This window comes from Pezoporus wallicus, unplaced genomic scaffold (assembly GCF_028554395.1).
Source record: "Pezoporus wallicus isolate ANWC-B61680 ecotype Strahan unplaced genomic scaffold, APGP_CSIRO_Pwel_v1 contig_227, whole genome shotgun sequence".
Lineage (NCBI taxonomy): Eukaryota > Metazoa > Chordata > Aves > Psittaciformes > Psittacidae > Pezoporus > Pezoporus wallicus.
Window position 1 is genome coordinate 16,698,658 of NW_026635704.1, and position 12,599 is coordinate 16,711,256.

At 39.2% G+C, this 12,599-nt stretch overlaps 1 protein-coding gene across 2 annotated transcripts in view; it reads right to left on the reverse strand.

Moving 5' to 3' along the window:
* Window positions 1-12,599, reverse strand: part of ATP6V1H (ATPase H+ transporting V1 subunit H) — a 286,404-nt gene that overhangs the window by 13,182 nt on the left and 260,623 nt on the right. For both annotated transcript variants that reach the window (XM_057397784.1, XM_057397786.1), the window contains 4 exons: window positions 11,022-11,214; window positions 7,849-8,027; window positions 6,924-7,049; window positions 5,368-5,469 (listed from right to left, as the gene is read on the reverse strand). In XM_057397784.1, coding sequence (XP_057253767.1) covers window positions 5,368-5,469; window positions 6,924-7,049; window positions 7,849-8,027; window positions 11,022-11,214 — 600 coding nt within the window. The remainder of the gene's footprint in view (window positions 1-5,367; window positions 5,470-6,923; window positions 7,050-7,848; window positions 8,028-11,021; window positions 11,215-12,599) is intronic.

Here is a 12,599-nt window from a genome sequence, read left to right on the forward strand (position 1 = left end):
ACATTCAAACTGTACTAGAGCCACAGCTATTCCTGTACACGATGCAGAACTGGCTGCTAAGGTACCATTTCCAGAAAAATCACACGCTTGAGCTCATCTTTCACTACAAACTTTACCACAGTAGTCAGCCGTAACTTTTTAATAGCTATAGCAAATCCCACACAAAATACTGATGAAACCTTTTATCATGCCATGAATATATCATCTCTTAAAAAAATATGGAAAGCAATACACTTAAAACTTGAAAAACTACCACCACCCAGATGACACTCTACATGCAACATTTTGGTCTGTCATAACAAAGAAAGGTTGGAGAGAATTTGCAAGGAATATATGAACTGATTACTCACTGACTAACATATGGTTTTTTACATCAGTTCTCTCACAGGTCTCTGAGCAGTTAAACATAATATCCTGTGAAGAGACTATGCTTTGCATTACTATTAACCTGGTGTTATCCTGCCATTCTAAACTTGCATTAGCTATCTGCTTTTATTACTATTCTTTTCATGGCCAAATTAATGCATTACTGCTGCACAACACATTTTTGCAAACTGCATAACAAGTATAAAAATGTAGCATGGGTACGAAAAAGAGAATTTCCCGTTTCACTTCATGACTCCATCCTGGAGAACACAAGGAATATTATTTCCCAGAAATATCAAAACATATGAGGATGCTGCATACAACACGAATGCATTTAGAGAAGTGCAACTGTTTTAAGCTGGAAAATCATGGCTGAGAATTCAAAAAATTATTAGCAATGTAACAGAGTCAAAAAAGCCTGTTTATGCCTTAAGCTGCCTCACATTTTTATGACTTAAATATAAAACCACTGCACACGAGGACAAGACTACGAAACACAAACAAGAATTTTTTCCACATTACAACACTGACTTAAACACGGAATTTTCAGGAACCGAGGTAAAATAAGGCATTAAACTCAAAAGCTTCCTTACATTAAGAACACACAAGGATCAAAATGAAAAGTTAAAAGCCTATAATCACAAATGGTAATAGGATATTTCAGATGACAGTACATCACTGAAATTATGGCTAAGAATATGACGAGCCAGAGAACAGCATTCTTGCATAACACTGCCTAATGGTACAAATCCCTTCCCAGACATGTGTTTTATACCCACAGGAAAGAAAGTGTGAGGAAGGTTCACAGTTAATACCACTCCTTCAAGTTCCAAACCTGCGCAAAACACTACTGTTCTGTTTTCCCTGTCCTCAGCTACCACTTACTTTACAACAGCAACAGACCCCAGTGAGCCGGTTATGATTCGTGCACAACTTCTGCAGTTCCCCATAATAACAGTGCACCAAGCTAAAACAGTGACAAGTCAAAAAAGTTTCTGAGTGCTGAAGAGCCAGATTTTAACACAGCCCATTTAAAGGGAGGAAAAGGAAACAGAAGATGATGACAAATGAAAACAGTTTAGACCATTATAGGAGACAATAATAATATAAAATCCACACTACATATCTAAAAGGAGACCAAGATAAAAAAGGGAACACAGTTAAGCTGTTTCTAAATCACAAACAAAACAATGGAATGGCTCTAGGAGTCAATCTCTTGTACATGCAAAACATAAAACCCATGTTCACAGCATTCAAGTGACTGAAAGTGTTTATCTTGCATAGCAGTAACCCTTGGGCCACATGGAAGTTGTACTGGAGGCTGATGTCTAGCCTGCATTTACTTTCAGTGACGGGAAACACCAATGCCATACTGCATCTCTGCTGTTACACTGTTAAAAACACACGTGGCTGAGCCTCATTAGAAGTCCACAGTGCTACTGCCTTGAGAACCTGACCCTCAATGTGCAATTTTAAAGGCAAGTTAAAATTATTTAAGCTGACACCACTACAGAACAGACAAGCAAAAATGTAGCACTTAAGTTTAACAAACATTTTCTTTTGTCAGACAAAGGGAAAGGTTAGCCAGAACTGCTACTCTAAGTCTCCACTGCGTGCAGCAGGTAAACTCAAGAAGTTTTAGGTTCGAATTCACCTCTGCAACCTTCGAAGGCAGAAGGACAATCCAGTTAAGAGTTAAGGATAAACACTTAACAGAAAAAAGCATTTAAGACATTTGCATTCTGTTATTCTTCTAAACCAATGAAGAGCTTCCACTCTCAAAGTGAGTCATGCAATAAGAGTGTGAAATGCCAGCCAGACCTGGGAGGAGTAAACTATACCTGATGAAATCCATCCACAGGTCCTAAAGGAGCTGTGCAAATGAAGTTGCTAAGCCACTATTCATCATATTTGAAAAATCATGGCAGTCAGGTGAAGTTCCCGAAGACCCCCCATTTTCAAGAAGGGGAAAATGGATGACCCAGGGAATTACAGACCAGTCAGTCTCACCTCTGTGCCCGGCAAAATCTTGGAGCAGATTCTCCTGGAAGGCATGCTAAGGCACATGAAAATCAACAAGGTGCTTGGTGACAGCCAGCATGGCTTCCCTAAGGGGAAATCCTGCCTGACCAATTTGGTGTCTACAGAACTGATGGACAGGAATAGAGCAGTTGATGTCATCTACCTGGACTTGTGCAAAGCATTTGACACTGCCCCACACGACATCCTTGTCTCTAAATTGGAGAGACATCAATTTGATAAGTAGACCACTCAGCGGATAAAGAACTGGCTGGATGGCTGCATGCAAAGAGTTGTGGTCAATGGCTCAATGTCCAGCTGGAGACCAGTAACGAGTGGTGTCCCTCAGGGATCGGTGTTGGGACCGGTCTTGCTCAACATCTTTGTCGGTGACATGGACAGTGGGATTGAGTGCACCCTCAACAAGTTTGCCGATGACACCAAGCTGTGTGGTTCGGTTGATACCCTGGAGGGAAGGAATGCCATCCAGAGGGACCTTGACACGCTTGTGAGGGGGGCTGATGCCAACCTTATGAAGTTTAACCATGGTAAGTGCAAGGTCCTACACCTGGGTCAGAGCAACCCCAGGCACAGCTACAGGTTGGGCAGAGAAGAGATTCAGAGCAGCCCTGCGGAGAAGGACTTGGGGTTGTTGGTCGATGAGAAAATGAACATGGGCCAGCTTCAGTGTGCGCTCACAGCCCGGAAAGCCAACCGTATCCTGGGCTGCATCAAAAGGAGCGTGACCAGCAGGTCGAAGGAGGTGATCCTGCCCCTCTACTCTGCTCTCCTGAGACCTCACTTGGAGTATTGTGTGCAGTTCTGGTGTCCTCAACATAAAAAGGACATGGAACTGTTGGAACAAGTCCAGAGAAGGGCCACGAGGATGATCAGGGGACTGGAGCACCTCTCGTATGAAGACGGGCTGAGGAAGTTGGGGCTGTTCAGCCTGGAGAAGAGAAGGCTGCGTGGAGACCTCATAGCAGCCTTCCAGTATCTGAAGGGGGCCTACAGGGATGCTGGAGAGGGACTCTTCATAGGGTAGCAGGTTAAAACTTAAACAGGGGAAGTTTAGATTGGATATAAGGAGGAAGTTTTTTACTGTAACGGTGGTGAGGCACTGGAATGGGTTGCCCAGGGAAGTTGTGAATGCTCCATTCCTGGTGGTGTTCAGGGCCAGGTTGGAAAGAGCCTTGGGTGACACTGTTTAGTGTGAGGTGTCCCTACCCATGGCAGGGGGGCTGGAACATGATGATCTTAAGGTCCTTTCCAACCCTAACTATTCTTATGATTCTATACATCATGGTAAGAAATTGATGTGGGAACTGACATATATAGTGCTCAGGTATTTTAAGCTTTTAGTCCTAAAATTGCTGATGTCATGCTTAGTAAGAATACACTATATTACAAAGGAAATTATTTAAAAGAAAGAGATTGATGCATTTTAGTTTGTCCATCAGAACACAAAGTTAAATAAGCCAAGTCTGTAAGTAGAAAGCAGCTGAAGTATAAGAATTTGATAAAAGAGTGTGGGTCAGAATAGTAGTATAATAGTTTTTATTTGCTAGTGACCACTCTCTTCAAAGGTTGATGCACTTCTGAATAGGTTTAACACCCTGACAGTTGAGCAGAGCTGTGGTCCCACCAGCAGTACTTTCTCCCAACTACAGATGGAGATGCAAGTCCTGTTCATCCACTTATCTGACTTCACTGCTTTGGTGCAGCAACTGCATGGCCAAACTAGCCCAAGCATTATGCCACATTTGGACAGATGTGTGCAAACTGTTTAAATATTATGCAAATCACTAATAAAATGGTTTCAGCTCAAAACAGGAGCATCCAGTAGCAAAGCTTCTTTATATTTGCTACTTGCAGGCAGCAGTGCAAGTTTACACCTTACTGAAGAGTATCTTGTTTTCCCTCCAAATAGCAGTTGTCATAAACTCTTTTGGAAGACACAGGAGCTAATTAGCAAAACCCAGTTAATTTGTTCCAATATTTTAAAAATATCTTCAGTTCAAGATGCTTACAAGACTACAAAGGCTGTGAGTTTTTCTAAGTGAATAAATGTTTTTAGCATACATACAGCATGAAGTTTCAGTCTGTTGTTCATGTTTCTCCTACTACCAGGACAGCAGACTGAAGTGTTCATGAAATTCCCAACAAGCCTAGGAGACCATTCTCATCTTCCCCATTAAACTATATGCAGAAATCAGAAACAGACCACTACTTTGCTGCAAAAATTAAGTCACATGTCCCTTTGGGTGACTGATGAGCACAATTCCTGCAAAATCCAAAAGCCCCTTTCTGCTTCAGTGGTCTCCATTTACCTTAGAGATGCAATTATTCAGCAAATATCTCTGCTCCCAGGTTTAAAAAAAAAAATATGCAGAAATGTCTGTTTGTGTATTTTGACAGGAATTCAGGTTGACAATAAACATTAACACTTTCATTAAAATGTGTATTTGTGTAGCTAAAAGAAAACATGGTAAAACAGAAGACTGATAACTGAATACGTGCTAGCATCACTGAAATTACAATAGCAATTGTTTGTGAGAAAAGAAATCTTGCATCTGTAGTTTTAATTCACAAAATAGACTTAATCATTGACATAGTCCATCCCTACTGTAAGCTCAATAAGTCATAATAGAAGGTAAAAATCATGTTGCTTAAATTCCTGGTAGTTCTTCTAATTTCTTCTGGTTCATGTCTTTTGCTTTAGTCTAAACAACTCAAGATTTCTTTATAGTCATAGGTTCCCATCACTGTTAAGAGACACTGAAATACATTAAGCCAAAGATCTTGTCTGTATTTTCTCACCTGATCTAGTTTGTGTTTTCGCACCTTCCTAGTGAATTAAACTTAAACACAACCTGCAACCCCTATGTAGCATATTTTAATATAAATGCACAAAAAAAGCCACAAGCAAAGGATATACTCTAGCTAGTCTCATAAGTAACAACATGTTGGCATTTTTCTCACCGTTTCCCCCGGGGATAGTGTCGTACGTACTCTCCCACATCATGAGCAGCTACAGCCAGCACTTGTGGGTCATCAGAAACCTCCAGAAGTTTTGTCAGGATTCTAAGAAAGGATTTGAAACAATCAAGTCCCAGGTTTCTGTTTGGGGTTTTGCTTTGGGTTTAAGCTTAAAATAAAAAAGTCTGTAACCATAAAAATACAAGTCACCTAAACAGCAAAGCTAGAATAGAAATTTTTCCAAATATGCAGTTGCACTTAAAACAATGGAGATCCCGCCCTAGTTAACAGAATTAAAGCATTCACTAGATTGAGTTTAGTGAGCTATATCTACAAATACCTATACCTAAGGTTTACAAGGTATCCCCTTTTTTTATACGGATGTTTCAAGACCAGCAGGTTTGAGTTCAAGATCAGCTGTACTTCTCAAACGTATAAACACTTACAGACTGGAACAGGGGTGGGACACAAGCACAATGCCTACACAAGGCCAACAGATGATGCTGCTTTTGTTATACAACAGACCCCAGTCTTGCTTGCATGCTTTTCCCAGCTCCTGCACCCAGGATCAAACGCTATGGATTCAGAGAGCGGTAAGGCGACATTGCTGGTGACACAGCAAGGCGGGTATGACAAGCCTGCTATCTATCAGCCTTTCTCCAGCTCTGTTCTTCCCCTCACCTTCTAACAGTAACCTTGCTCTTGCAGGAGAGGATGAAAAAGGGCAAAGTTTTTTGGAAAACACTGTCACACAGAACTATTTAAAAATTAAAAGGCATTGTGGCAGTTGAGAACAAAGCAGCACACCGAGTTCTTTGGTTTTTACAACCATGAACAACTCTCAGCTCAAGACTGCCAATTTCTGTTAGGTCTGGCACTTATTAGAAAATGCTCAACAAGAAGAACAACACATTAGCAGTTAATAACAACACAATTAAATATCTGAGAGCTCTTACAAGCTGCTTAAAGCCTAGACATCTGTAGAGTACATACTTTCAGAAGCCAGCAAATAAGTCCTTAACTCCAAAAAGAAAGATGAGCTTCAGCTTCACTTAATCTAACAATCTATGTGTATCAAATACAGTCTCAAGACAAAATAATCAGACTGCAATGAAATGCAGCAAGTCAGATCTTCCATGGAGTGCTGACACAGCTTCAATCCACAAGTATTCAAAAGATAGGAGATCATTACACAGATCAACAATAACACAAAACTAAGACTAAGGTATGGTAAAAGTTTTTTAATTGCATCAGTTAGTCTAGCTGTTTTTTCAAGTGAAAGCATAAAAAGAGTCAACAGCACAAATTTGTATGCAAGTTAAGTTAGATGTACAACCTCCACCATCATCCATACATTTTGCCCAGTAAAAGCAAATAAACAATTCTACTTCTGAACAAAACTAGCCATGAATAAGAACCATATATTCTAAAAATAGCAAGATGTTCTGACTTGCTTTCATTCTAGACATTACTTCATGTTCAAACACAAAACATTAGATACAGGTTCAGTTAAACAGAAAATATTAAAGAATTCCGTTATTCAAGACTTAAAAACTTACTTGAGTAGCTCATAATTCTTCTCATTTAGTCTTACAGCATTCTCCCGCCAAAACTTCTCAGACTTGTGTACAGGACTCCACTCCAGCCTTCCTGACTTGAGCTCAGAACTGTACTCATCGAAGGAGCTGCAACATATAAGACCTAAATGAAGTATTGGCTAAGCTTCTACGAACATAGTTTGAACTGTGTGCCCAAGCTCGTCCCTATCAAGACAAAGGTGGAACACAACTTGCTGTAACAAATATGAAAGTCATCTCTCTGCAGAGCACAAGAACTGTGCCCTGTCTGAAAGTTCAACACTTTAAAAATAACGAAAGGCATGAAAGAGAAAAATTTGTTTTCAAACATACCTCACCACCCACTCCAAAACACAATTCCTGAAGAAAAACAAGCAAATAGAGGAAAAAACAAGCCACACAACCACAGCATTAAGGAACTTAACTGGCTGTTTCGCCCCTTTTCTAGGATTTAACATCCTCAACCACGGACCCCAGTCCTTGTCTTTCATCCAATTAAACCTTTGACATGAACTACAATATGCAGTTCAATTTATGCATAAGAGCAAGAACTAGGCAAACACTAACAAAAACTTCAGTTTATCTGGACAGCAAAATATATGCTAATCAGGTAGTCTTCAGCTTAGACTGGAACTTCTATAGGATTCCTCTGACATCCTTTAACAATTTATCAGTTACAAAGATGATGTAGCCAAAAGTGAAGATTTATTTCCTATTCAGCTTGTAAATACACACTTAGAATATGAAACTTTTATCTACAACCAGCATCTCTGTATGCTCTACCTTATCAACTAGCATTTATATATCCTAATTCTGTATGTTATTTAGCCTTAAAAAATAAACAAAAAATTACCAATGTTCATATAATTGCTTTTTTTTAAAAAAAAGTTCTCACTGCAAAGCATACCTAAGGTCCTGCACACTCTCACCAAGCTTGTCCAGTAGAAATTTGATATCTTCACTTATGTCTTCATCATCATATTTCTGCTGATCCAGATTCTCTAGCTGCTTCAAAACTTTACACTGAATCATGGCAAGAGCATATTCTTGGCGAGTTTCTCTCTCAGTAGATTTCTCTAACAAATTCTAGGGAAGTAAAAAAATCACTTTAAGACCAGACTACTTTGAAACAAAGCAGTTATTTTTAAGAAATTCTTATTGTTGCTTTTTAATTTATTGACAGAATTGGCCACTTCCCCAAAATAATCATTCCAAAGAAGTAAAGTATGAGCCTGCCACACAGTGGCTGCTTTAAACCTACGTTTAGTAGCATAAATTGCCTAGGACTGACCTTACAATGCAGGAGGAGCATCCGTACCTGTCACTACAGCAGATGAACAGGAACTTATCACAAAAAGAAAAAAAAAAAAAGGCTCTGTCTTGCAAGGTGGAAGTAAAGCAACCCTATATGCTGGAAAACAAAACCACTACTGAATTCAACTTAGGTCATTTACACTTTTTCCCCCCTAGATTGTGTCCTACCTTCAATACTAGAAAGTATTAATGCACCTGCTTTCATCATTTTCCAGATCAAATTGGGCTGACTACAAAGACTAATCAAAGAAAAAGGCCAAGTTTATATCCCAAATCCCAGATTATCTGCTATAAGCAACTACTTTTATCTGGGATTATCATTTTATATTTCTATGCAGCAATAGCACAAAGCAGGAAAGCCTCCCCCTGTCAACCCCCACCAAAAAAAGAATACCCATAAACAAAAAACAATCTGAAGTCACCTTTCCAACTCAAGAGTTACCATCTGGATTAGAACAGCTTCTTTTGAATTTGGCAGTATTCCAGCTAAACATTTTTACTCAAACTGAAGCTTGTTGGTAAGACTGGAATTACACTCACAGAATGCAATAGCCAAGTTCAGTCTCATTTATTTAATCAGCCTCAAATTTTGTTGTTCAGAGCTAGACACCTGCGCTTTTTGATAAAGCTGAAAACATGGATTCCGTATAAAAGACAAAGTCCTTAACAAACAGAACACGTGTTTATATAAAGCCTAACATCTACCAGCATAAGCAAAGAAACAATACAGAAGGACTTTGACTCCACCATCCTCATTCATGTCACAGAACCATTACTCTTCAGGTTTCTAAGATATCAGACACCATATCAGCTGCAAGAACACTGCAAGTAAATGTTAAAACTTGCATACTGAAAGGAAGTCATAGTCCTGCTTTAATGTGCAAAACCCCACATTCCTATTTCAGTAAGAGAACTGAGAAGTAAAAGGTAATTTACAGAAAGTAATGCTAAATTATTTGGAGTTAAAGTGCTAATGAGCACAAAAGAACAAATAATGAATCTTCAAGAACAATATATTCAATAAGCCAAAGGAGCACATAAAGTTAGGAGAGTATAAACACGAACACATAACTAAACAGAATGGATCAGTAAACTATTCAGTGATAAAAAAAAAAATAAATCTTAAGGTACAAAATGAGCTGCAGGTAGGAAACACATAAAAGACAGAAGTACAAAAAATGAGGGAAAAACACCCCCATATTTTAATAGGTAACATAATTGATTCAAAGTTGCTTTACAGAAGAAAAACAAAACAGGTCAGATTTGGAGAAATCAAGTAGTAGAGGAGACATATGTAAGCTTCCAAGACTCACGACATACCTTCAGTAATGCACAAGCAGTAGGGATGATCAGAGGAGTCATCAAGCCCAGTCCTTTATGCAATTCACCTCCCCCCTCCCAAAATAAAAAAATGAAAAGGGCTATTTTGCCTCTGCTACATATTTTAACTTCCCTTTAGAACTCACAGGTCTGATGTCTAATTTCTAATCTATTATTTCTTGGCTCCCAGTTTATAACCTCATTTTCATGCCAACACTAGTCTTTAATGTTGAAGAAAAAAAAAAGCTAAGTTAATTTCCCTGAAGCCTGGAACAGAACCATCTTACTCTTTCTTAGCCTTTATTCATTAAAAGGATGTTTAATTTTTGTCTCCTCTTGTAAAACACACAAAATTTAAGAACTGGCAATTATTTCTCCTACTTTTTAGGACTCACTGAGCCCCTCAGCTTGCCCCTGCCCTTCCCAAGTTCTCTTGCTATATACCCATGTGTAATCCTAACATTAAGATCCTAAAGAACACTAGGACATCTACAGAGGTCTGCATAACAAGAATAGCCCCTACTGAATACCTCATGCCACCAACTGCTTTGAACAGAAATTTTTCTAAGTGGCAGATGCTTTTGGCTAGAGACTAAGTTACAGAGTAAGCCCCTCCACATAGCTTATTATTGCTAATCAACAAGTCACTAAGCAACAGTTCTGCTCTTGCCATTCTAATCTGCTTGCAACATCTCCTACTGGAACATAATCAACACCGAGGAAAACAGTTTCCAATGTCTACATCTATTCAGGATAAAAATCCTGTTTTAAAACAGGATTACAAGCTGTTATAACATTCCTGTATTACATACAGGACACTTGACAAGCATACACATAAAACTATGTGCACATGCACAATTAGCATTAACGAACATAAACTGGTACTCTCACATTGAAAACACTGAGCCTCAGTGGCTCAGTTATTCCAAATTATCTTAAATAGGACCAGCAATGGACACAAGAAGTCAACTAATTGCTTTTACATCGATATTCTCATTAATCTTCATAGAGCCACCAAGAAAAGTGTTTTGGACTAGCAGATACAAATAATTTCTAAGTCAGTCAGCTGGACAAATGTGTTTAAAATAATATTTTTTTAATTAAAGCTTCATAAGGATAAGTTTATCAAGTATTAGTAGCTAGTGTTTTACACTAGTACCAGTAGAAACGAAATCTTGAACTGAAGAAGGGAAATCACTAGTGCTTCTTAGCAGATTTCTTTAGTCGACTATTTTAGAAAGACATTGCATAACAGACTTCTATACCTGAAATAGCATATCTTTTACCTGTAGCAAAACTCAGTTCATAAAAAAATTAAAAAGTAGAATTAAGCTTTCAATCCACTTTACTGATACAGTCCAGCAGAAACAGCTGTGCATCAGCAACATCTGAGACCTCCGCATTTGAGAGAGAAGCACAGTGGGATTGCAGTCAACATATACTTACACGAAATGCTGCAAGGATGATTCTAGTTACTTTCTCTTTGACAGACTCCTGAAGAATATCTGACAGCACTGGAACAATATTATACCGCCGGAGATATTCACACATTTGAGGGCTAAATGCCAGCAGCCACACACAGAAAATCATCTGATACTGGAGCTGGAATCCACATTTGTTGCTCAAGACCCCCATGATACTGAAAGATTAACATAACATACACTGAACCACCCTGAAACATTAAAAGTGGTTAACAGGAGTTTATTGGAAAGAGCTGCTGAGGATGAGCATACAAAGCATGCTTCACAGTATTTACTTCACAGTAATACTGTACTAGTATTTACCATTGTGCAAGCAGCTTGTTCAGAAAGCCATCTTTTGAAGATACAGCTATTTTCTCCCTAGCCTTACAGCCATGACAGCTTTTCCCAGTGTCCTGGGTTCAGCAGTAGTAGTAATTTTTCTCCTTCTTAGTAGCTGGTGCAGTGCTGTGTTTTTGACTTTCAGCCTGGGAACAGCGCTGATAACACCGATGTTTTTAGCTGCTGCTCAGTAACATTTACTATGATCAAGGACTTTCTGAGTCTCATGCTCTGCAAGGGAGGAGGGGAAGCCGGGACGAAACAGAAAGAGGACACCTGACCCAAACTAACCAAAGAGGTATTCCATACCACAGCACATCATGCCCAGTATATAAACTGGCCAGGGTTAGATCGCTGCTCGGGTCGGGCATTGGTCGGTGGGTGATGAGCAGTTGTATTCTCTTCCCTTGTTATTTCCCTTATCATTATTACTATTGGTGGAAGCACTAATGATTTGTGTTATACCTTAGTTACTGGACTGTTCTTATCTCATGACGTGCTGTGGTATGGAATACCTCTTTGGTTAGTTTGGGTCAGGTGTCCTCTTTCTGTTTCCTCCCGGCTTCCCCTCCTCCCTGGCAGAGCATGAGACTCAGAAAGGCCTTGGTCACAGTAAACGTTACTGAGCAGCAACTAAAAACATCGGTGTTATCAGTGCTGTTCCCAGGCTGAACGTCAAAAACACAGCACTGCACCAGCTACTAAGAAGGAGAAAAATGAATGCTGCTGCTGAACCCGAGACACCCATGTGAACTGATGTACTGTATCCATCTTCAAGTTCACTGAGACTTTTTCTACTGGCATGTTTACGCATTATTTGTCATTCTAGGGGAAATGGAGAAACACATAACTACCCTTTCAGAGTTATGAAGGAGAAGGAGTAAACAGACACAACAAAATCTATGCAAATTCAACTCGTTTCCTTAACTGTATCTCTTCACAGGAGTGTCTGAAATGAGCTAAAGTAGTCATTATTTAACAAGTGAGCTGTCAGAAAACAGCTAATAAATACAACACATCACAGATACACAGAGCACTGCTAAACAACAAATAGTATCACAAGATCTCCAAGAAGAAATCATGCAGAAGCCTTGCTCAGCTGAAGTTCTGAAAATTTAATAAGCAATTTACAGCTGCATTCCAAAATAGCTAACAATATTAAAAAAATAACAATAAAAAGCTTCTTTGGTGGAAAAGTTTGTTTCCATAGTGTCACCTTGAC